The sequence below is a fragment of the Beauveria bassiana genome (assembly GCF_000280675.1).
Source record: "Beauveria bassiana ARSEF 2860 unplaced genomic scaffold BBA_S00010, whole genome shotgun sequence".
In the NCBI taxonomy this organism is placed as follows: domain Eukaryota; kingdom Fungi; phylum Ascomycota; class Sordariomycetes; order Hypocreales; family Cordycipitaceae; genus Beauveria; species Beauveria bassiana.
Window position 1 is genome coordinate 916,616 of NW_007930845.1, and position 24,021 is coordinate 940,636.

At 52.8% G+C, this 24,021-nt stretch overlaps 7 protein-coding genes across 7 annotated transcripts; 4 read left to right on the forward strand and 3 right to left on the reverse strand.

Annotated features, from left to right (window-relative positions):
- Nucleotides 1-1,465: 1,465 nt before the first annotated feature.
- BBA_04629 (uncharacterized protein) lies at nt 1,466-4,436 on the forward strand (the record flags this gene model as incomplete). The annotated part of the gene is made up of 3 exons (XM_008599726.1): nt 1,466-1,606; nt 1,709-2,338; nt 2,391-4,436. 3 exons carry the CDS (start codon nt 1,466-1,468, stop codon nt 4,434-4,436), a joined length of 2,817 nt encoding a protein of 938 aa, XP_008597948.1.
- Nucleotides 4,437-4,909: 473 nt separating this feature from the next.
- Nucleotides 4,910-6,478, reverse strand: BBA_04630 (solute carrier family 35 member F1; the record flags this gene model as incomplete). The annotated part of the gene is made up of 1 exon (XM_008599727.1): nt 4,910-6,478. The coding sequence occupies one exon, from the start codon at nt 6,476-6,478 to the stop codon at nt 4,910-4,912; it is 1,569 nt and encodes a 522-aa protein (XP_008597949.1).
- A 3,292-nt stretch (nt 6,479-9,770) lies between these two features.
- Nucleotides 9,771-13,107, forward strand: BBA_04631 (Cytochrome P450 CYP6004A2; the record flags this gene model as incomplete). The annotated part of the gene is made up of 3 exons (XM_008599728.1): nt 9,771-10,648; nt 10,710-11,276; nt 11,340-13,107. 3 exons carry the CDS (start codon nt 9,771-9,773, stop codon nt 13,105-13,107), a joined length of 3,213 nt encoding a protein of 1,070 aa, XP_008597950.1.
- A 1,322-nt stretch (nt 13,108-14,429) lies between these two features.
- On the forward strand, nt 14,430-16,382 carry BBA_04632 (calcineurin-like phosphoesterase; the record flags this gene model as incomplete). Its single annotated transcript, XM_008599729.1, has 2 exons — nt 14,430-14,596; nt 14,672-16,382. The coding sequence occupies 2 exons, from the start codon at nt 14,430-14,432 to the stop codon at nt 16,380-16,382; spliced, it is 1,878 nt and encodes a 625-aa protein (XP_008597951.1).
- A 409-nt stretch (nt 16,383-16,791) lies between these two features.
- Nucleotides 16,792-17,893, reverse strand: BBA_04633 (oxidoreductase, short-chain dehydrogenase/reductase family; the record flags this gene model as incomplete). Its single annotated transcript, XM_008599730.1, has 3 exons — nt 16,792-16,863; nt 16,933-17,285; nt 17,410-17,893. The coding sequence occupies 3 exons, from the start codon at nt 17,891-17,893 to the stop codon at nt 16,792-16,794; spliced, it is 909 nt and encodes a 302-aa protein (XP_008597952.1).
- Nucleotides 17,894-19,512: 1,619 nt separating this feature from the next.
- On the forward strand, nt 19,513-21,186 carry BBA_04634 (amino acid permease; the record flags this gene model as incomplete). The annotated part of the gene is made up of 1 exon (XM_008599731.1): nt 19,513-21,186. One exon carries the CDS (start codon nt 19,513-19,515, stop codon nt 21,184-21,186), a length of 1,674 nt encoding a protein of 557 aa, XP_008597953.1.
- A 168-nt stretch (nt 21,187-21,354) lies between these two features.
- BBA_04635 (CAMK kinase) lies at nt 21,355-23,238 on the reverse strand (the record flags this gene model as incomplete). The annotated part of the gene is made up of 2 exons (XM_008599732.1): nt 21,355-22,410; nt 22,459-23,238. The coding sequence occupies 2 exons, from the start codon at nt 23,236-23,238 to the stop codon at nt 21,355-21,357; spliced, it is 1,836 nt and encodes a 611-aa protein (XP_008597954.1).
- Between the last annotated feature and the right edge of the window lie 783 nt (nt 23,239-24,021).

Here is a 24,021-nt window from a genome sequence, read left to right on the forward strand (position 1 = left end):
ATGCAAAATTGGTTGAAAAGTTGTTGAAAGCAGGTTTATAGTGTATTAGGCAACAGGATACGGAGTAGAGCAGAGAAGGGCAGTCAGTGATGGGAGATTTTGCCCTGCAAGCGGCCGACGGAGGGTTAGGTGTGTGTATGTGTGGGAGTGAGGGGTGAGGGGTGAGGCTGAAGTAGCTGACCGTAACATGCTTCTTTTCTAAGAAAGCAGGTGTGGACTACGAAGTGTCAGGGAGCGGATCGAGCAGAATGAAGATGATATGCGTGTGCCCGTGGTCTTTTCATGTTATCGAGTTGTAACTATTTGGTACCTATTTGTTAGGAGATTAATGTCGGAACATGGACGGGGAAACAAAAGGCTCCCCGCCAATCTTACCCACATTTAAAGCATCGTCGCCGACTTGTCGGACATGGCCTAAGGATTTGTCACGAGTGTTCAGCGCTGCCATGCAACCATGCTGCGGCAGATTAATCCAAAGGCTTGACGAAGGAAAACGCAACAAGGATGGCACATCAAATACTGCCTAGTTGCTAGTTCAGCCCATCGCCAGCCTACTCAGCATCGCACCAAGGCCCTTCCATCTTCTCTGGGGTAGCAAGTACATACGGGTCAGTGCTTGTATCCCCACACTCCTAGTCCACCTCTTAAGTCCCCCCCGGTTTGCTTCCTCCACAAAACTCCTACTCTGACCTCGCAGTACTTCTTCTCTGGCACGCTGATTCTTGCGATTTTTTTGTTATTTCTTTGTCTATCCTTGTGCGACACTTTCGGCGACCATATCATCATCGCTGTCTTGCGTCTCGAATTTCAACTCTCTGCTATTGAGCAACCAACATTGTTTCATTTCGTCCCGTTTGCGCTGTGTGTGGGGCGTAGAGTTTCGAGCCGCACCACCCTTTTCCTTTGGTCTAATCCGTACTCTCAGGCTCTATTAGCCTCTTGGTATCCCACCCGTTGCACAGCTCCGATCTTCGTTGTAACCCTTCTTTCTCTCCCGCTTGTCACCCTCCGCTGCGACATTGAGACAGGCACTGGATCCTGAAGCAAGTAGCGGTATTAGGAAAAAAGAGCAGCAAGCAAGCACCACCTTGACAATAAACGCAAGCAACAAAGTTTTGCCTGATCGGCCAAATAAGCTCGAGGTGCCTGGCTGAGGCCTACCTACCTAGGCCGCTACCTTACGCATCAGCGCAGGCTGCAGCTGCGGCGACTCGCCTGCCAAGAACGACGGCTGACGCCAGCCTAATAATAATTCTCTTGTCCGTCCAGTTTCGGGTGCGCAGTTGCACCACTTCTTTCCTTTGCCTCTTTTACCCCCTTTCTTCTCTGCCGCATGAAGGGATCCAAATCATGCTCCTTGGTGGCACACTCAGTGTCCATGCGAACCACGTCTGCGCTAGACCCTCGCGACAGCTGAGACCAACTTTGCTAGACGCTCTTGCTGCTGAGGCGCTGGCTGCCCGCCATGACAAAACCCAGAACTATTAGCGACAGCGGCTGTCCGTCGGCGTCACTACCTCAAAAGTCCTCGCGTCTTGGTTCGTTTTCCGCTTTCGTCAAGATACGACGCAAAGGCTCCGTCAAGGAATCTTCAATTCCATCACCGGTGTGTATTCATGGATCATCTAATGCATGCCGAGGCGCATCGCGCCAGGGTTTGGCCGGCGCTGTGTAGTGCTTCTTCGCGTCAATCGCTAACCCACAGTAGCACAACAAATCGCACGCGACACCAAGTGAGACCGACCTGACCGACAGTAATACCCTGCGACAGAGCGACTCCGCCTCATTCCACGAACCTGAGAGCCTTGTCCGCGAGCTGCAGTCCCTCGTCCAGCGCATGCGCTCCGCTCCGTCGGCGCCGAGCCAAGTCGACCACGCCTACAAAGAATTTCTGAAAATAAAAGACCGATGCTCCGCGCTATGTCTCGCCATCATGCAAGAGGAGCTCAAGCCTCTACGTTCCTCGCCTAGCACCAATGAAACGTTTTTGCGCCAAGACTTAGATACCGAAGCACCGCGTAGTCCCGGGATGCTCGACAACAGAAGCTCTTTCAGCGGCAAGAGCCTCGCTGAAGTTGTTTCAGCCAATGGTGGCAATCGCTCAGGGTTGCAGGGCGCTGACCTGTGGATGGGCCCCATTCGCGACTGGAAGGCCTGTGTGGAGGCGCTCAACGAAGCCTTTCGAACTAGCCTGGCGGAGACGTACAAGACTTACGAGAGGGACGCGACACATGAGATGATTGAGACCCTTTTTAACAACAAGAGATTTCGACGTGATGCGGTAACTCGTATGCGCAATGCGTCCGTGACCAGAGTATTGGCTCCTGATCCGCAATTCGTGAGTCTTGCCGCTACTCCCACTTTCAATAAACCGTTCTAATCTCGTCTAGTTTCCCCGATATGAAATCCGGTTCAGGAATTACGAAAAGGCCAAGGAGGAGTTGATCGCGGTTCGGCAAATTGTCCAAGCCGTCGAATCAGGCATCTCACCATCGCGAGAAATTCGTGAAGTTACAATTTCGGAGCAAGGAGACGCAATCTTGGAATTCGCAAATACTACTGCCGGCTGCTCAACCGACGATCCGGTGTTACGATTCCGTGTTTCATCACGAATGCTGACAGAGACGTCGCCTATCTTTGCGCGCATGTTCTCCGGCCCCGCAAGCAGCGTACACCTGCACGATGCTGAGGACATCACGGCGCAACTCCCTCCGCAGCCCTCCAAGTATTACTACAAGGGCGAGACAGAGACTTGGTTGTATCGTATGCCGCAGACAGAAGCGGACAAGCTGGACTCTTTGTCAATCCTATTGCACGCAGCGCACGTGAATCACAAGCACGTACCGCGGGATATCAATTTTGACCAGTTCGTGGCGATTGCAGAATCATCAATACGGTACAAGAGCACCTCACCTCTAGAACTGATGGTTGAGCACAGGTGGCTGCCACAATGGATGCATCGTGTTTCGGATGACATGTCTGACGGCCTTCTCATCATCAGCTACGCATTTGGCTCGCGCGGCTTATTCAGTAGACTGTCTAAGAGCGCCATCTTACATCTAAGAGATGAAAGAGACCTACAAAGCAAACCGTGGCCACAAAAGATCAAGGACAAAATTTGGGCTGTGCGTTCCGCCAAGATTGCGCAGCTGCATGACTGTTGCACAGCGGCGTTGCAAGAATACACAAAACCTCCGACAAGCGAGCCTGCACTAGCCGCGGAGCCGGATGAGCCGCCTCCAACTATCTGGGGAAGTCTGGGCAGTGTTACACCGCAGACCCCCACACTAGCTCTCACAACGACGACGAGATGTCCTAAAGGAAGCCACTGGTGCGACGCGACGAATCTTGGCTGGCTCTTGATGGCTTTCAATAACATGAATATGCTGCCCATCGTGGTGCAGTCCAAGGCTCTGGCAGGAGAGCTAGAAGTGCCGCTTTCGTCAAAAAGTTTGGCGCAAATCGTGGATCTGCTACGACTGCTGCCGAGTCCCCCAGCCCCGGTCCATCGCGGCGGTGTCTGCGACCCAATCCCGTCGTTTCGAACCGCAGTGGCCGACATCTACAATAGCGTCACCGGCTTGACCCTATTTGACATTAGCGGCAAGAGTCACGGCTGGGCGCTGTCCAAGCACGCCATGTCGGAGCCCCAGTCGCAAGTCGCTACAGGGCTCGGCCGCATGGCCGCGGCCGACGATGGCTACACCGTTGCAACTGAGTTTCCGGAGAGCGTTCTGCTGCAGATTCTTGGCGCAATCACCGACATTACGGACCTGCACGCCGCGGCACGCGTCAACCGCGCGTTCTATGAAACGTACAAGACGTATGAGTTGCTGCTGATGCGCAACATTCTGCGGGCGGGCTCGACGATGCGGGCGGGCTCAGCGACGAACCACGTACAGCCACTGACTATGAATAATGCCGAGGACAAGATGCGGAAGTCAGATTCGGATTACCTCAAAGACCACATGGCCAATGACAGAACGCGCGGCTCCGTGACGCCAGACAGTGAATATGACGAGCGTACCGCCGAATCAGACAGCGACCTCGAAAGCGATGAAATGCCCACGGTTGCCACCCCTGCGGAGCCTGCCTGCGACGAGGCCGACAGCGCGCCACCGCCGCTGCCGGCACCCTTGGAGGCCAGCAACATGATCGAGTCGGTCCTCTCTAATCTGGCGTCGACGCGGCCGCGCGAACCCTCCGACGACGGAGACTTGTACGAAGCGCGCGAAGCGCCGATGACCATGGAGGAGGCGAGTCGAATCCTGTGGTCTGACAAATACGACGAGTCGGCGACGCCGAGAGCCGCCGCGCGAGACACCGATCTGCGGGAAAAGTTCCTGCTCGACGACGGGCTGCTGACAAAGGGCCTCGAGAGTAAGACGCTGATGCTGGTCAGTGAGAAGAGGCTCTCGGAAGAGACGGCCAAATGACTTGTATTCATAAGACGACGACAACATGTACAACCAGAACTGATGAGGTGTTGTGAGACGCAAGAGTATTATTGCACAGGTCCTTTTGATTTAGGAAGTGGATCAACCATTTACAGCGCACTTCTTTTGCTTATGCTTTCTTTCTGCTTGGATAGTTTGTTTTGGACTGGCGCATTCTTTAGGATATACCCCTGTGCAGATAGTTTGAAGGATCTACAATTGAACATAATAATGCGACAACTTGCTTTTCCATGTTGGACGTTGATGTGTAGATGAGTATATGGTGAACGAGTGGCGGTGATGACTACAGACTAAATCTCACCGCTAGGCAGAATCGTATATCTATTTCATCTATACATGCTCGTAAAACATATATTTGCTCGTTGGACAGGTTTCCAAAACTTTTGCTTCATGTTGATTCCAAAACGGGTCGAAACCACCAATGAATGTGCGCTTCTCGCGTCAAAATCGTTCTAAATGGCCTCCTTGTTCCACAATCTCTGCGCATTTGCCCGGGCACGCGCCATGAAGCCAGCACCGCCCACGCCGGCGGCCGCAGAGGTAGCCTCGGAGACGGGATGGCCATTCTCGGCCTCTTGCTGGGCAATGCGGGCGGCGTTGATGGCGCGCAGCTTGGCGGTGCCGAGGCCAGCAACACCGTCCTCCTGGTTTTCGCCGAGCCAGGGCTTCTTGGAGTCGCCGAGAAGGCTGCCGGAGAGGAAGTAGGTGACGAGGCCGAGGATGATGCAGACAAAGGCAATGGGGTAGAGGAAGTGGATGGACAGGCCAAAGACGCGGATGCCAATGATGACGCCCCAAAAGTTGGCGGTGAGGAGGGAAATGTCGAAAAAGGCGGCGGAGCCCATGCGCAGGATGAGGGGCGCGAGGCTGTAGAAGAGGAAGAGGCAGAGGGTGTAGCCGACGAGCCAGCCGGCGACGTGAGAGTCCCAGTGGGCCTGCTGGAAGGAGGTGCGGTCAAAGATGGCGGCCTGGATGCCGTTGATGATCATGCCAAAGAGGCCGATGAAGGCGAGGACGTGGTGCATGGGCGCCTTGGAGACGAGCCACTCCTCCAAGACGTTGCTGGTGCCGTAGAGGGTGGCGCCAAGCAGGGCAAACAGGTCGCCCTTGAGGCGGTTCTCGGCCGGACCGCCGTTGCTGTTGGTCATGTGGTCCGAGGCGAGCAGGATGCCCATGCCGCCGCAGCAGACGAGGATGCCAATGACCTGGAACACCTTGTAGCGGACCTTGAGCAGGGTGAAGGAGATGAGGACGACGCAGACAATGGACCAAAAGTTGATGAGCTGCGCCGAGAGAATGTTGGTGTAGCGGTAGGCGAGCACGGTAAAGTAGTTGCCCTCGACGTCGAGAAAGGCCATGATGAGGTAGCGCCAGCCGTCCTTGAGGGCCGCTTTCCACCAGACGCGCGGACCATCCCGGACGAGCATGATGGTCGTGTAGACGAGGAAGAGGAGAATGTAGTTGAAGACGGTCTGGAAGGCGGGAATGTTGGTGTGCGCGTTGGCGAGAAACGTGGTAAAGGTGTTGGTGGCGGTGATGCACAGCGCCAGCACCTGGCCGATGGCGACGACGATCCAAAAGTCGGGCGTGGTAAAGTAAGACCACCAGTGCGTCGACTGCTTTTGTAGGATGTGCAAACCCTGCGTGACCGAGTCGGCGGCGCCGCTGGGCTCGCGCTGCAGGTCGCGGTAATTGTCGTCGGTGGTCTGGGGCGCGTAGTGGCCGTCGGCCGGCGTGGTGGTGGTGACGGGGGCCGTCTTGACGGCCTCGTCGCTTGAGGAGTGCATTGCGTGCATCTTGCCAGTTGCGGGGAAAGCTACCGCAGCGGAAGACGAAGAAGAGGAAGAGGATGCCGGTTCTTGTTCGGAAAGTTGGGCTCGTCCAAGAGGCTGGTACAGGTAGTCGTCGCGAGTGGCAGTTTCGGTGCTAAAGAGGGCGTCTTTGAGGCGGTTCCAGAATGGGCTTCTCTTGACGGGCATTCGACTAGCGCTACCCCCGGCTGCTGTTAGTCGAGAAGACATGACGCTGGGTATTACTCAAGTCTGCAGAGGACTGAGAAGAATGAGGTGCGAAAGATGTTGCTTACGTGTATTGATGCGGGCGGGGTGTTGCTGGTTGAATGAGGAGGCGTTTTTTTTTTTTTTGCAAGTTAAGTCTTTATCCAATAAGATGGATTAAATTTATCTGCAGCAGAGCGCAAAGACTTTCAAGTCGCCTGCTGGAATTCCTATTGCCGGAGCTGGCACATGCGGCGATGCGCCACTGTCAATTTGTAGAGAAGAGGTCTGGCGACAGAGGATGCCGACATGGGCTTCGTTTGATGAAATACTGGAGAGAGGGACGGAAGATGTGGCCGAGTAGTCCACTGCTTGAAGATTCGACAGCGAATACTAGATATAGGACGAAAAGTGAAGCAATAGTATCGAGAGCAAAGGGGATGAAGAGGAGCAAGAAAAAAAAAAGATTCTCTGAGCCTTGCTGATTGCAGTGGAGAGGGACGTTGGGGATGGTGGGGCTACCAAGGCTAGATTCGGACGAATAACTTATTACTGGACGCGGGATTCACTAACTAGTTGCGGCGTACAGCTGAACGCCTCGTCCTGGGCATTTTGCATATTACTTTTGGCAAGGTAAAAAAATGATAAAGAACTTGTCATTCGTATTGGTTGGAATATAATTATATCATTATATCCGAAAGTTGCGACATTGTTGGTCTTTAACCCTCTCAGTTTCTCCCATGTGCAAGACGACTGCCCGGGCTCCCCGATTGCGCTGCTGAGTGAGACACCTCGTGGCTAGAAAATCCGCGCCAGAGGGCCAAGTTTATCGACCCCGCTGTCGTCGAGGTCAACTTTGGGCTGTCAATGACCATGAAATTGAAAGCAATGGAGAGACAGGCAAGCCAAACGAGGTGCGTAAAGGGGTTTTAAAAAGGGGCAACGCTGATTGCGGCCGTTTTTTCTTTCTTTGCTTTGCGGAACAGCGTGCATGCACGAGTCCAAGATTGCGCAAACAAACATTCACCGTCGCCGCAGTTCGGCCATGACCGACCGTATCGTCTTGACAATCACGACATTCGTCCACGTGCTGCTTGATATTGTCGTCCTAGGGTCTTTTTGTCGCCTTAGCCACTGCGACCAAGTAACATGGCTTGTAAGGGAAAACACAAACCGCTTGTCATTATCGAACTGCTAGTAGGTTCGCTTTCGGTACTTGTCGGCGGCAATGGTTCGCGGTCTGCTACCGATGACAACTCCTTGTAGAGCAATTGAAGCGAGTCGCCCGCCTGGAAAGAACCATAGGCGGGAGATGGTGATGACGTCGAAGGTGTTGAAATGCCGCCATTCGGTCTCTTCGACGTCATTATTGAATTCTTGTTCACTTCACCAGAACTCTGCTGGCCGCGCGTCGTGCATTCGTGCCGCCACAGAAGCTGTCGGGTATGCGCCGTAAATAACTGTGTGCAGGCAGTTGTAGACGGGGGCTACAATAGGCCGGCGGCGGTCAAGAGGTCGTCGTTTGTACAACGTGATATCTTGAGCAATCTCAAATTGTACACGAGTGCAAGGAGGTTGGTAGTATTAGAACTGCCATGCGACTTTTTTACAAAGAAAAAAAAATTGAAGGAAAAAACAATGAAAAAAATAAAAAAATCAAAGACACAACTTTTCAGCCGCATCTTATGTTCCCGACAAGATTCCACTTGGCACTACATCGACCCCCGCCTCTTCTCTCATCCAAGGCAAGCCTACACTGTAAGTAGCTTGATAGGTTAGCAGATGTGTTCTCTGTCTCGTCGTATTTCGGACCGCGCAGCCTGCTCCGCCCGGGGCTATTAGCGTTGATGCTGGCGGGCGCGCGTGGAAGCTATTGGCTCCAACAGCGAGCGTCCAAGAACTAAATACAGGGCCTTCATCGGGCTGAAAACTACCGTAAAGACGATTAGCCATTTCAGCTCTAGTTGCATCACTGGATATCATGAGCTGTGCCACCGGCCGATTGATTCCCAGCAAAGGCTCTCCATGATCACGACCCCCCTAACCGAGCGATACGATGCCGCATCTCCCCCGCGTCATTTGCGTAACCCCATTGAACCTTGAATCTTGATCCAAATGGTCGGTCCGGCTGCTGTGCCACGTCTGGTCGTTTTCCTATTCTGGCTCATTTCCAAGCTTCCCCACGTCGCCGCGGAGCCGAGGGTGATTTTCAGACAAAACAACTCCAACAACCCGTGAATTAGTCAGTTTTTCTAAAACAACAGATTCGATTGTTTCCTGAGGCGACTGGTCACTGCAGTACGCACTGTCCACGATACAGCGGTCGCAAATGTCTCTGCCAACATATCTCGCCTCAAAACGTTAGTAAGAAAAGGGCCCAAAGACGACGCTAGACAACGCCCAAGAAAGCATAAAGTCACCGCAAGCCGCATCGCTGCCCACGTCGCACGATCTGAAAGAATAGGTTGTCGCTTTAATCCGTAGATACATAAACGGAAAGATGAGTCTAGTGATTTTGTTGTCTCAAAGCCGGCGTAAAATCCCCATTTCACTCCTTAGTTAAGCGCAATTAATAGGCAGCAGCGCATCTTATATTTGTAAATATGTCTCAAAGCATTAGATATTGCTCCATCGCATATAAGCCGGCTCCGCTTTCTGTCTTACTTTTGTTCGACACGTGAATCATTTCCGAGAGAAGAATGATGCTTTGGCAGGAGTTGAGTTTAGTCTAGACTTGACTTCAGTCTAGACAAGTAGCAACAGAGCTACATTTCGCCTGGTGTCTACTCTATGACATCAGGGCCAGTCTAATAGTTTGCAGAAGACCACACCTCTGAAACTGCTGAATGTGGACATGACAAAATGTTACCGCGAATGGCGGATGAGAGTATGTCAGCAAAGACCCCGGTTGGACAAGGCAATCTGCATGTCTCAGAGTCGAGTATCAAAAGTAAACGTACCATGTTCTAAAGCCACCCATTGGTTGACGATGCTTATAACTTGTACTGCGGCTAGAATCAGCAGCCACGGCTGGCATCGGAGCTGAACCTAGACTGTCCACTATTGTGTTTCTAGTCAGTACCGTCCTCTTTCATTCTGACGACATGGCACATCATGTCTCAATGGTATCTCCCCGAGGCGGCATATTCGTAGATCAGGCTACTCTCCGAGCCTGGCGAGTGAGATATGCAACGATATATAGATGGCCTTGCGGCTGCGAGTTTCTCTCGCACTGTGATGACCTTGCATTTACATCCCTTTGCCTCATCCGCCCATTCCCAGCCGACAAAAACATCGACGAATACGAACCATCATCATGTTGGAGAAGCTCAAGACACTCTTAGGTGCATTGCTAAGTAAGCCACCTTCGGCCCCCGATGGCAAGACAGACCAAGAAGCCGCTGCGATTGCCCCCAAGAAGGAGACCTCCATCGTCCACGACCTGCTCCATCTCGACCTACAGCAGGTCGCCGCCCTAGCACAGGGTCTCACGACTGTTGCCAGTGGTGAGCCCATAGACGACAAGGAGCTGGTGCTCGAGCACGGCATCAACATGCTGCAGACCTTGCCGTCCGACAGCGGCCTGGGCAACACCATCTCCAATGACTTCATCACCATGCTATGGCATGACCTCCCTCATCCCGCTCAGACAAACATTGCTCCGTCTACGAGGTACCGGAGCGGCGACGGCAGCGGGAACAACCCCTGGTGGCCTGAAATGGGCAAAGCCGGCTCGCCTTATGCGCGCAGCGTGCCACCTACCCAGAGCAAGGGCTCTAGCCAGCCCGATCCTGAGTTGGTCTTTGATCAGCTTCTGCGCAGAAAGGGCCCTTTTCGGGCGCACCCCTCCGGGCTCAACCGCATGTTCTTCTCCTTTGCCACCATTGTCATCCACGAAGTTTTCCAGTCGTCGCGCAGCAATCCATGGATCAATGACACGTCCAGTTATGTCGACCTTAGTACCCTCTACGGCAACACAAAGGAGGAGCAGGTTCGGGTTCGGACGTACACAAACGGGAGACTCTTCCCAGACTCAATCGCCAGCGACAGAATCATGGCCATGCCACCGGGCGTGGCGTCGTTGCTCGTTTTGTTATCACGAAATCACAATCACATTGCGGCAAATTTACTCAGTGTCAACGAGGACGGCAAGTATAAGCCGGTCGAGGAGCTCAGCGAGGACGAGAAAAAATGGTGAGTTGGCAGTACGGATGCGTGGACTTGTTTGATAACCTTTTTTTTTTCTATTCCACAGGCAGGATGAAGATATTTTCCAGATTGCCCGTAACATCAACGTTGGCTATTTCGCTTCAGCAGTCTTGAGAGACTACGTCGCCGCCATCCTCAACACGCCGCGAGCCAACTCGACATGGTCTCTCGATCTCGGCGCTGAGATACGGAAGAGCGGCCAGAGGGTTACACGCGGCACTGGCAATGTCATTTCCGTCGAGTTTTCTGTCCTCTATCACTGGCACGCTGCGCTCAGCGCCGCGGATAGTAACTGGGTAGAGGGCATCCTGCGAGCTCATCTCCCGGACTTGAAGTCTATTGATGAGGTCACGGCCGACATGTACATGCAGATCATGAAGGATGAAGGACGAAAATTCATGGAGACGCCCGCGAGAGAATGGGTCTTTGGCGACATGCAAAGGGGTGCTGATGGTGCCTTTTCCGACTTTGATCTTGCAAACATTCTCAAGGATTGCATTGAGGAACCCGCTCATGCCTTTGGCGCTCACAGCACTCCCACGAGCATGAAAGTTATCGAGGTTTTGGGACAACTGCAATCCAGAAACATTTTTAAAACTTGTACGCTGAATGAGTAAGAAGCATGATCTGTATTCCGCCGGCCAATTCCACAGCTAACAGAGCAAACTTGTACTAGATTCCGCCGATACTTGAACCTGGCGACTTACAAGAGCTTCGAGGACTGGAACCCAGACAAAGAAACAGCTCGAGCTGCAGAGCTCTTGTACGGTCACATTGACAACCTGGAGCTGTACCCCGGGCTGATGGCCGAGGTGACCAAACCGTCGATGCGCGGTAGCGGCCTTTGCCCAGGCCAGACCATGGGCCGCGGTATCCTCGACGATGCCGTCTCTCTTATTCGCGGCGACCGTTTCTTGAGCAGCGACTTTAACAGCACCACCCTGTCCAACTGGGGCTTTGCAAAGCTGCAGACTGTCCCCGGAGGCTCCTACGGCGGCATTCTCCCGTACCTGCTACTCAACGGGCTCCCTGGTTCATTCACAGGCACGTCAGCATATGCACTGCTGCCGTTTTACACGCCAGAGGCAGCCAAAGAGATCCTGACCGCGAACAAGGTCGTCGACCGGTATGACCTGAAGCGGCCGGCCAATGGTATGGACGTTGTGGGCATTCACACCCAAGAAGGCTGCAAAAAGGCCTTTGCAGATCGTGACACGTTTGCCACCATGTATGAAAAGATGATTCGCGAGTGCGCCAATGGCCACGAATTCATGATTGGATGGGACGACGCGGAGCGGCACGATCCGCGCTCCAAGATGCTGCACCAGGCCTTTTTCGAAGACGGCTTTGAGAAGAACGTGACCGACTTCTTCCGCTCGCGCATTGTGCAGCAGATTCGTTCCAAGTCGCTCAAGTACTCGCGCGAATCTGCCACGCCCAACCGGCGCTCCATTGACATTGTCCGCGACGTCACCAACGTGGTCCCCATCCTCTGGCTGGCTGACCGCTTCGCCCTGCCCCTCAAGACGGAGGACACGCCGCACGGATTGCTCACCGTCCCGCAGGCGTTCCAGGCGTTCCTCGTGCTCTTCATCTACCAGGGCTTCAACATCATCCCCGCCAACGAGTGGGTTCTCCGTGACGGCGCGCTCAAGGCCTCGGCCGCCATCCTCCCCATCCTCAAAGCACACCTCGAGACGCAAAAGGGCGGTCCGACCGAGACCATTATCGATCGTCTCGCCAAAGACACCCCCTTTGAGGTCGGCCCGCACGCCGACCGCCTGTACCACGCCCTCGATGCCACGGGCCTGCCCGTCGCCGACCTCGCCACCGACTGCATGGGCATTGGCGTCCCCGTGGCGGGCAACCTGACGCAGCAAGCCTCCCTGCTCATCAATCTGTTCCTGAGCCCCGGCTACGAGGAGTACAAGGCGCGCATCATTGAGCTCGCCCACACCAAAGACGACCCAGCCGCCGACCGTGAACTGCAGGGTTTCGTCTTTGAAGGCATCCGCCACGCCGGCGTCGTCCCGGGCCTCCCGCGCGTCGCCACCAGAGACGCCGCGATTGAGGACGGTGCCCGCGGCCCCGTGCACGTGAAAAAGGGCCAGCCCGTCCTCATCGCCGTATCCCGCGCGGCCATGGACCCCGTTGCCTTTCCGAACCCGGAGCGCCTGGACCCGCACCGGCCGTTTTCCGCGTACACGCTGCTCGGGTACGGGATGCACTTTTGCTTCGGCTCGCGCGTGGTGGGCGCCGCGCTGGCGGCGACGCTGCGCGAGGTGTTTTGTCTGAAGAATGTGCGGCGTGCGGGCGGTCCGCAAGGTCGATTTGCCGTGGTTGAGCATGAGCTTGCTGGGGTGGTGCTGAAGAAGTATCTGGATAAGAATGCAAAGGAGTCGCCGATTCCGACGACGCTTACGTTGGAGTATGAGGAGGAGTAGCGTGGGCTGTTTGGCATGGGTGCTACTTGAGGGGGGTAAATAGCACATAAACAATATGAGACGTGTTCACTCGTCAAACTTCTGGCCTCATATCGTGCTTGACCATCTTCTGTTGATACAGTCGAGTAGTGTCATTAGCAGTACCAGGAGGCATTTCACCCTCCAGCGTACTAGATATATTGAATACATCTCCCCGAACCATTAAACCTTTCTTGTTACTTGAAACATGATATGAAGGGAAAAAAAAAAGAATTATAACTTCTTGGACAGAGAGTCAGAAAGAGGCTTGTTCACTTCCGGACAAGTTGGTGTCATCGACACTGCCTCCGGGTAAGTTAGTGTCGGTACTGTATTCTCATCAAGACTGGGCACGTTATCGTCATCAACCATGACTGCCAACGATGATTCTTGAATGCACAAGTGCTCAAGCCCGCGCTGCCCTAAACTACATTACCACCTGCGGTCAACGTCATTTTTAAAGGTGGTTCTGAGCAAATCGGCTCTATGCCTTGGTCGTGATAATTGGTCACTCGAGAGATTTCAAGGTTGTCAGCAGCTAAAATGGATTGGGCTTTGGGCGCGAATAATCTTTCTAGAGCCCTTCTCTTATCGAGTAATTAGCGTAGCTTCATACTAAAGCGTAGTTATAAAGACGGTGCTTTTTCTATAATGTGGGAGCCTCCAAATTAGAAGTACTAAAGATTGTCCACGTACCATTAGCACTTCATTTTCTAGCTACTGCCGCCGTCACCACTAACACCACTGTTGCCGCGCCGCCGCCAGCGCCGCCGCTCAGCCTATGGTCTCTTAACGCTGGCTAAACTTTTTAGACAACGCCTTCCTATTATTGTCAAGGAAAGTATATGGTTTAGAAAAAGAGCTCTTTCGAGTCACAGAAGCCACAGAAGCTATCAACTAGCGATACGCTAGTGTTGCACTTAGTCTGGCGGTATTCATTGGTTTTGGCTTTGCACCACACTCACTATCCTGAAAACTTTGCACACGAAACTTAACAATGACTGAATTATTTTTCATGCGTTCTTTTCTTTAGTCAACAACATGTTTCAAACCTAGAGGTGAAGGCTCATCCTGTAGCCATGGGCTGTGGTTGTAAGCGGCTTAGCTAGGCGTTTGTTGGGGTCACCAGATCGAACAAACGCCGACCGTAACAAACGTTGATCGATACCTTGAGAGCTCAGCTCGGGTCATGTGCAACCACGTAACTGCATCAACAGCTCGACATTTATCAACCGCCATCGCATAGCCGCATTATAGCCTGCATATACTTTATACATGTCTTTATATACTTGATACAACCTACCATGCATCGAAGCGCCCTTTTCAGCGTTGTCTTGGCCTTCACTGCCCGCGCGGCACAGCCCGGAGCTCTGGACCCGGTCGCTGCGCCGCTACGCGACCTCAACTGGGGCCAGCTCAACTTTCTCCATACGACAGACACACACGGCTGGCTTGGCGGCCATCTATTAGAGTGAGAGAGATGACCTTGGCCCTTCTTCACGACTCAATCTCGATGCCTGTGCTAACCTGCTATTGCCTCCAACAGAGCACAATATTCGGCCGACTGGGGCGACTACATATCGTTTTCGAAACACCTCCGCAAGCATGCTGACGGTAAAGGCGTCGATCTGCTCGTTGTAGACACTGGAGATCGCATCGAAGGCAATGGCTTGTTTGATGCCTCTACGCCCAAGGGCCTATTCCAGTATGATATCTACCGCGAGCAGGACGTCGACCTCCTCTGCATCGGCAACCATGAGCTTTACCAAACTGCATCGGCAGATCGAGAGCTGAATACGACGGTGCCAAATTTCAAGGATAGATATATTGCATCAAACCTCGATGTCATCGACCCCAAAAGTGGCCAGCAGGTGCCGCTGGCCCAGCGCTACAAGAGGTTCACGACCAAGAACCAAGGTATCGATATTCTCGCATTCGGCTTCCTCTTTGATTTCACCGGCAACGCAAACAACTCGTTTGTGCAAAAGGTAGAAGATACCGTCAAAGAGCAGTGGTTCCAGGATGCCATCAAAGAGCAAGTTGACGCATTTTTGGTTCTCGGGCATGTCGGACTTCGAATGCCGGAATTCAAGACGATATTCACGGCCATTCGAAAAGAAAACTGGGACACGCCGATTATCTTCTTTGGTGGCCATTCTCACGTCCGCGACGCTCGAACATTTGATTCAAAATCCATTGCCATGGCGTCAGGCCGGTACCTTGAGACTATTGGCTGGATGTCTGCGGATGGCATCAAGACCACGAATGCCGACGCCGAGACTGATGTTAGCATTACGACTGCCAGTGCCCAATTTACGCGTAGATACATGGACAATAACCTTTACGGCATGTACTACCACAGCGGCACGAATGCCTCGACTTTCGACACGCGACAAGGCAAGCGCGTCACAAATATGATTGCCAGAGCTCGCAAAGCTCTGGACCTTGATCACAAATTTGGATGCGCGCCGAAGACTCTGTGGGTGTCACGCGCCAAATACCCCAGCGAGGATAGCATCTACTCGTGGCTCGAGAACGAGGTGCTTCCCGGCATTGTTCAACATCCCAAGCGCAAAGACAAGGCGCGCTTGGCTATTCTCAACACGGGTGGTATTCGTTTTGACATTTTCAAAGGGCCGTTCACTAGGGATAGCACATACATTGTGAGCCCTTTTACTAGCGGCTTCAACTATATACCGGATGTCCCGTACAGCATCGCCAAGAACATCATTACTCTGCTTAATGGCGCGGATAAAATCTTTGCTGAGGCTGGCCGAGAGACAAAATTTTTGACTATCCCTCAGCAAATGTTTACCGGCGAGCAGGAGTCACAACCAGACACTGCGGAGGGTCCCGTCGAAGCTGCCGCGGAGCACGATGAGGAGTCTGACGCAAACTATGAACGCCTCGAGCTTCGCAATACTGTCTACAGTGACGACAACGCCGGTCTTCCTTTGACCGAAGGCTACACAACCGTCGATGATATTGGGAATGACGGTGATGACACGGTTCACAAGCGTGTCGAGTTCAACAATGTCCCGAATTGTATCCAGTCAAAGATTGGCTTCCCTGAGGACGGTAGCGAGCCCGAGACTGTGGACCTGGTGTTCCTCGACTTTGTTCAGCCGTGGATTGTCATTGCCCTCAAGTTTTCGGGCGGCACACAGGGTGCCGGGGACGTTCAAAAGTACATGGACGGCACATTTACCTACAAGCTTTCGGAGTGGATTCGAGAGAATTGGAAGGGCGATTGCTAAAGTAATATATATTTGTCAGATCTAAATGCAAATCTAGAATGGTTGAGAGACGTTGGCCTCGTTGAGAAACATGTATAGGTTTCAATTTACAGCAAAATAAATGTGATGGAGTGGCTTTTTCTTGGTCTACTTGTCGTTGAGTCGCTAATATATTTCGTGAGTGAAGAACATTTGAGAAATAGAAAGCAAGTAGAAATCCTGAAATGACGAGAATATCTGATGAAATAGAAGAATAGAGGATGGTAATATTAGAATTAGATTTTTCTTGCTGCTGTTCTGGATATATTGTAGCTACAAGTCTTTTTTTCGTGGCCACTGGATTGGAAATATCATCACCGACTTTGGACGCGCACAGCACAACCAAGGCGGCGAGCTCCATTGTGCACTTTGTTTTCGACAAGCCCATCATCTACTGTGTCTTTTTCTCCCGAATGCTCTTTGTCAACTTGTCCAATCCCTGATTTAGCACCACCAATTTATCCTAGACGGGGCGGGCTATCAGTAAGGGACATCTCGACATCATTTAAAAAATAGAAAAAAAAAAACTCACCAAAACATAATCTGGCAGCCACGTCGACGCAAACCAAGCAGCGCCAGCGTTGGCGCCTCTCCAAAGCTTGCCTCCGCGCGAATCACCCAGTACATCGGGCAGGATCTGGGTGACGTAGTCGTCGACGGTGCCCTGGTCCGGCCCGACGGCGCCGCGAGCCCAGAGGGCTATCGTGTCGAAAATGTCCGCGTAGAGGGAGGCTGCGGGCAGGGAAAAGTCGCCTTCGTTGGCGTGGAAGCGCGTGGCGACGGTGCCGGTAATGATGCAGGCGACGGTGACGCCAAAGGGCTGCAGCTCGACGCGCAATGTTTCCGAGAGCGTATGGAGCGCAGATTTGGATGAGCTGTAGGCGCCTGAAATTTGGGACAAAGAAAGAAAGAAAAGAAGAAGGATCATGTTAGCACACTGAGATGGAAAATAGTACCGAGATGAAAGTGACAAGAGTGGGGAGGAAGGGAGGGGGGGCTTGTTTCGTACCGATCCATGGTGAGTAGAGGCAGCCCGTGGCGGCGCCAATATTGACGACGCGGCCGCGGCTCGCAATGAGCAGCTCGGAAAAGGCCTGCACTGTGCGCAGCGGGCCCCAGACGTTGACGTCGTGGCAGTTTCTCGCGCGGTCAATGTCGACGTCTAGCAGCGGCATGGTGTAGCCGGCGCCGGCATTGTTGACGAGGACGTCAAGCCCGCCCCCGCCTCCGCGCTTAGTGCGCCCGGCGGCGGCGGCGGCGGCGGCGACGGCCTGGGCGGCGGCCTTGACGGACGCGTCGCTCGTGACGTCAAGGGTGAGGACGGTGACGCGGGCGTGCTCGCGGACGGCTGAGGGGATCTTGCGCGGGTCACGGGCGGTGGCGAAGACGCGGTGACCGTCGTCGGCGAGCCGGAGGGCCAGCGTAGCGCCGATGCCGTCTCTGGAGCAGCCCGTGATGAGGACCGTCTTGATAGTGGTGCCGGAAGCAGACATGTGAAGGGGGGATGAGTTTTCCTGGTTTTGCGCGCAGCGTACGCGATTGATAGAGGTAATGGGGGGGTTCAATTTATAAGTTGGACTCCAAGGCGATGAATTATTGATAACAAGGATGATGATGACTTGCCTCGGGTGAATTGGTGTACACGCCTGCCCACTGATGCCTGGCCCACCAAAATCCGATCTTGAATCCGACGTCTCCGCCTTTTCGGACCGTTGAGCAATGGGCAAATCTTTTCAACAAAACTGTAAAATATTTCCGTTCAAATTTATTTGGGCGACGGGTCGGTCGGTCTTGATGACATGATTGTCCCGCGTATACTCTAGTCTACTTTGCGAGCTGCCAAATCCAGACAAGGCATTGAAGCCCGCCCGTTTCTTGAGCCCGCAGGTTCCCACTCTGCAATCGCCGCTAACAGCCCTGTCCCGCAGGAAACAAGACAGAATTGCCTTGCCTGTATACTGTACAGGCCTTGACATGTCAATTTTGAAAATGTTCTGGCGGTTTTTCTTCCCCAATGAATGATAGCGTAGTGTTATTGCAAGATACAACGACACTGTGCATGTAACCCCGGCCGCACACTTCTACTATACACCTGGCTGTGGCCCTCCCTCCCCCTCTTTATTGAAGAGAGAACGTCATTGAGCCCAACATTTTCGGCGCGACAATTTTGGAATTGGAAGTGCGCCACATGCACTGAGACGGTCTTGTCGTGACGAAGAACACATGCACGTTTATCAATGTCGTAATAGTTTGATGCATGTACCTTGCATGGTAGAGGCGCTGGTGGTCCCGTTCAACTACCGCCATCTCGGAAACGTGCAGCAGGATGCGCTAGACCAGTACTTGAATAGAGGTTTTGCACCTATTTTGGCGCGACAAGTCTGGATGAATTCAAAGTCTTTGAGTACTCTTGAAAAAAAAAAGAAAAAAGGTTCAACTTGGAATTTAACCCCGTAAAGCAAATCCTGTTTCATCCGACTCTAAGAAAATCGGGTTGCGAAATGAATCAACGTTCAATCTCGTACAAAAACACCTTGATATCAACTTGGATAAGCTATAATATTAACCTCTCCCTGATATACGTCATGCGACTCGATTCCCTTTTCGCTTCCTAAATTCGCTAGTATTTATGTACTGATGCCTCCCGCTTCTACTACCGCTCCTCTTTTCGTGACATCTCATTTTTATTGCTCTCTTGATCCTGTCATTTATCAGTCGTGTTTATTAGTCCTTGATAATTCCCTTCGCAGACTATCGATAGCAGGACGGCTCCGATGCCACCACCTATCTAGTGCTCAACACCCCCGCCTCACATTCTAGTCATCCATCTAGCACCAAGATAAGCAGCCACCCTAAATTCCCGATGCCGAGCCAACGTCTCTTCTACAAAAAGAGTAAATGGGGGTCAGCCAGCCAACTTGGCTAGCTCTCCTTGGCGGGCGTCACAATGCGGGGGAGCACAACAACGCCCATCTAGGGTGCTGTAAGCGGGGGAGAGTGCAAGTCTTATATCACTGTCTCATCTCCCCCCAAAAATCGATGCATCTTGTTCCAGTCCCATCTGTGCACGTATTACCCTCCCTATTGCCGTCATCGTCTCTATCCTGAGAGAATGGGCTTCGAAGCCCCCGCCGCCGACGACGACGCACAGCGCCCACCAGACACCATCACCATCCACCCCGTCAACACGCACGGCACCGACGATGCCGCCAAGCACGACGCTCAGGAGGAGCAGCGCCACCTCGGCACGCTAGACCGCCGGCTCAAGTCGCGCCACGTCCAGTTCCTCGCCCTCTCCGGCGCCATCGGCACCGGCCTCTTCGTCGGCAGCGGCCAGGTGCTCTCGCTCGCGGGCCCGCTGTCCGCCCTCGTCTCCTACGCCGTCACGGGCTTCAACCTCTTTTGCGTCGTCAACTGCCTCGGCGAAATGGCCGCCTGGCTGCCCATACCGGGCGCCGTGCCCATCTTTGCCGCGCGCTTCGTCGACCCGGCCCTGGGCTTCACGCTCGGCTGGAACTACTGGTACCAGTTTGCCATTGGCGTGCCCATCGAGGTCACCGTCTGCGCCGTCATCCTCGACTACTGGCCCAACGCGGTGCCCAAGGCGGCGCTCACCACCGTGTTTCTGGCCACCATGGTGCTCGTCAACTGCCTGCCGGTGCGCATCTACGGAGAGGCCGAGTTTGTGTTTGGCGCCGTCAAGCTGACAACCATTGTCGGGCTCATTCTGCTCATGTTCATCATCACCGTCGGGGGCTCGCCGTCGGGCGACGTTATTGGATTTCGCTACTGGAAGAATCCCGGTCCAATGAATGAATACCTGAAAACGGGCGCGCTCGGTAGATTCCTGGCGTTTTGGAAAGTGTTTATCCAGGCGACGTTTTCCTATGGCGGCAGCGAAATGGTCGTGGTTGCTTCGGGCGAGACCGAGGACCCGCGACGCAACATTCCCAAGGCCATTCGACGAGTATTTTGGCGAATTCTGCTATTCTACGTCTTGTCCATTTTCCTCGTCGGACTCTGTGTCTCGTCTAAAGATGAAAAGCTCTTAAACGCCATCAATTCGTCTGCACCCGGCGCCAAGCAAAGCCCCTTTGTCATTGCCATTGGAAATGCTGGAATAAAGACTCTGCCGTCCATTATAAACGGCGTCATTCTCACATCCGCCTGGTCCGCTGGAAATTCCTTCTTTTATGCTTCCACGCGTGTGCTGTATTCGGCGGCCCTCGACGGCAAGGCTCCATCCATTCTTCGCTTTGAAAGGTTTGGCGTACCATACGTCTGTGTAGCCGCTACCACTGCGCTCTCATGCCTCGCCTATCTCAATGTCAATAATCAATCTTCTGAAGTATTCTTCTGGATCAGCAACCTGTCTGCAGTCAGCACACTCATCGTCTGGGCCAGCGTCTCTTACACGCATTTACGCTTCTACCACGGACTCGGCCACCACGGCGTAGATCGAGACACGCTTCCCTATAAATCTCCCATGCAACCATTCTTGGCGTATTTTGCAATTGTATTCTGTCTCGTCGTTGCTCTTTTCAATGGATTCGATGCATTTTTCCCGGACAGATTCTCTGCCAAGTCTTTTCTCCCCCCATACATTGACATTCCGATTTTTCTCGGCTTGTTTCTTGGGTACAAACTTGTTAAAAAAACAAGATTGGTGCCATTGGCGGAGATGGATATATGGTCAGGCAAAGCTGAAATCGATCGTCTCGAAGGAACTTGGGTAGTTCCCAAGCCAAGAAATCTTTTGGAGAGGATATGGTTCTGGCTGGCATAGGCTGGGGGGGTCTACTCAAAGTAACCTTTTTAATGGCCTATGATAACTCCATTACTTCTGTACGAACTCTGATTTTAATGTCCGACTGTACCAAGCTTATACAAAAGATGGAAACAACCTGCAAACCTTACTAGCAACATAAAGACACCTAGCATCTCTCCAGAGAAGCTAACTCTGCAACAACCCAGGCGTCCGCCCAATCAAAGCTCCAGCGGCAGCGGCAGGCTGAACTTTCGCTTGGCAGCTGGCACCACGTACAATGGCCTCTCTTATGACAAGGCGCTTTACTGCTGCGGCCTTCTGCTTCGTGACCCGGGGCCGTCCGGTAACGGGACTTTTGGGACAGTCCTTGAAGGCTTTTCCTATCAGTACGACTGTAATCCTACCCCCACCCCCGGATTGTTTATGTTGATTGAAAACTTGAACATTGTTCTCCTTGTTGAGTGACCATAAAACGAGTCTGGTAAAAATATGATTGCCCGGGGCCATCTCATGAATGGGCTCCTGGGCCGGCATGCCACTCGGACGGACAAGCTGGTGCAGCCATTTGACCCCTGTTCTCGGATTCTTGATTTCTGGAGCCATCACCGTCGGAAGGTCCGGGACATTTCTGTCCTCGATTTTTAAACCGTCTCCCTTAAATTTGTGCTTGAGCATCTGCGACGCCGTGGCGCGGTCCTTTGGATCGAGTACAATTAATTCCTGCACGGCAGCCAAATCATTCCATCTTCGCCTAGCGAGTGAGGCGATCCATAGAAGAAGGTCATCATAACCTTTCAAGTTCTGGTTTCGGAAATTCTCGAGGTTGGTTGTCCAAAGATACGTGATGAACAGAGACCAGAGATCTATGGCAGTCGTCTGTGGGCAGTGGAATTTATATTCCGGTGCAAAAAACTCGATAGTACCAACAGCGCTTTTCGCCAGACTCTGTTCGACGCTCACCCCGAAATCTGCAATGCAAAAAGACAGCTCGCCTTCCCTGAGAGTCCAAAGAATATTGGCGGGCTTCAAATCACGATGGATGAAACCTTTCGAATGGATATGATCAAGACCCTGCAGGACATGATGATACATTTTTCTCGCGAGGCCGTCATCGTCAAGCTGCACAGGACGCCGTTTTTGCGCGACCATGTCATGTAGACTGCCTTCCATGAGATCCATGAATATGTGCACGGGACCTGTTTCTTGGTACATTAAGTGTCCATGATACTGGACAATGTTCGTCTGCCATTCGTTAGCATAACCCAGCCCGCTGGCTATCAGTGAACTTACATTGTCACCCTTTAAGCTCTGCAATATCTTAATCTCACGCTTCACCAACTCTGAATTCACCAAGTCTGAATTGCGCTGTACTTTGACCGCATAGAGCCTATTGCGTTTTAGGTCCCTAACTCTGTGAACGGTTCCAAAAGTACCGTGCCCTAGAGGACAAGGATGATACTCAAATCTTGCGACAACGGTAGCTCTGGTGTTTGCCGCATACCGAGGCAATTGCTGCCTCTCTGGCTTGGGGTTAGTGGCGGGCAACACTTGGGTATCGGCCATCGTACGTCGCTTCCGCCGCGGCAGCACTGCATTGCGCCGGGCCTCGAGGGCCGAAGGGAGGCTGGTCCCAAATCGCAATCTCCAGATGATGTCAAACTCGGCCCAGTTCGATTGGTCAATTTTGAACTCGATTTTGCAAAGCTGGTCGTTGCTGTATGTCAACAGAAAGTTTTCATCACCGTTCTCGCCTCCCCGCACTGGGCATGAGACAAGACTCGACTTGTCTACAAACTCGATACGAGTGTCATCCAGGATCAAAAACTCGTACTGGAGGTTAGAGACGGTCTTCCCATCTCCCGGAACAACAATGTCCGCATTGGGATCGGGACTGAGCGTGGCGATGCAACATGCATTCTTGAGTGTCGCATTAGACTCGAAATGACCGATATCAAGAGCGTCTTCCAACATGAACTCAGATACGAGATCTGCATTGCGGGGATGGTTTAGAACTTGAAAGGCTGCCGAATTTATTGGCCTTAGCGAGAACAGTCTGTGGGTTAGATCCATTTGGAAAACTTGGTAGGCGGGAATCTAGCAGATACAGAAGCAGAAACAATGACAGGAAACGAGGGAAGAGTTGATATTCATATTAATTATGAAGCGAGATGGTTTATTTCGTTAGAAAGTCTCGAAAAAACAAAAAAGCGCCGCATTCAAGGATGAAGTCTGCCAACACATCGACAACGGACTCCCATCATGGACGGCAGCGCGTGGCAGCCTCATGACCGTTTCTTTGGGATGGATGAGCCATAATTCGTTTTATGAAAGTAACATAACTGCGCGCGGCAATGACATGAATAGCGAAATAGACGTTGCCCTCATGGCCGTCTTCTTCTCTTTTTTTGGCCGGGGGTGGGGGGGGGGGGGGGGGGGGGGGGTACGGTAGTAAGGCCATGGTCCGTCTTATCAAAGCGAAAGAACTGCGCGGGGCAATGACATTGATGACTAAGAAAACGTTGCCTTCATGACTGTCACTTTGGGGTATATTATCCATGATTCGTTTGATAAAAGTAAGATAGGTGCGCGCGGCAACAACAAGGTCACACACAAAGCCTGAGGGGAGGGGGTGTTACGAGGCTCCATTACTTTACCCCAACGTCTCTCGCTAGCCGCCGAGGACCAAGACTGAACTTGAGACCCTGAGGATATCTTGGAACTGAATACGTAACTGTAACCCAACGTCTATATCGCTAGCCGCCGAGAACCAAGACTGAACCTGAGACCTGAGGATGTGTGGGAATTGAATACGTAACTGTAGCCCAACATCAGTCTCGCTAGCCGCCGAGGACC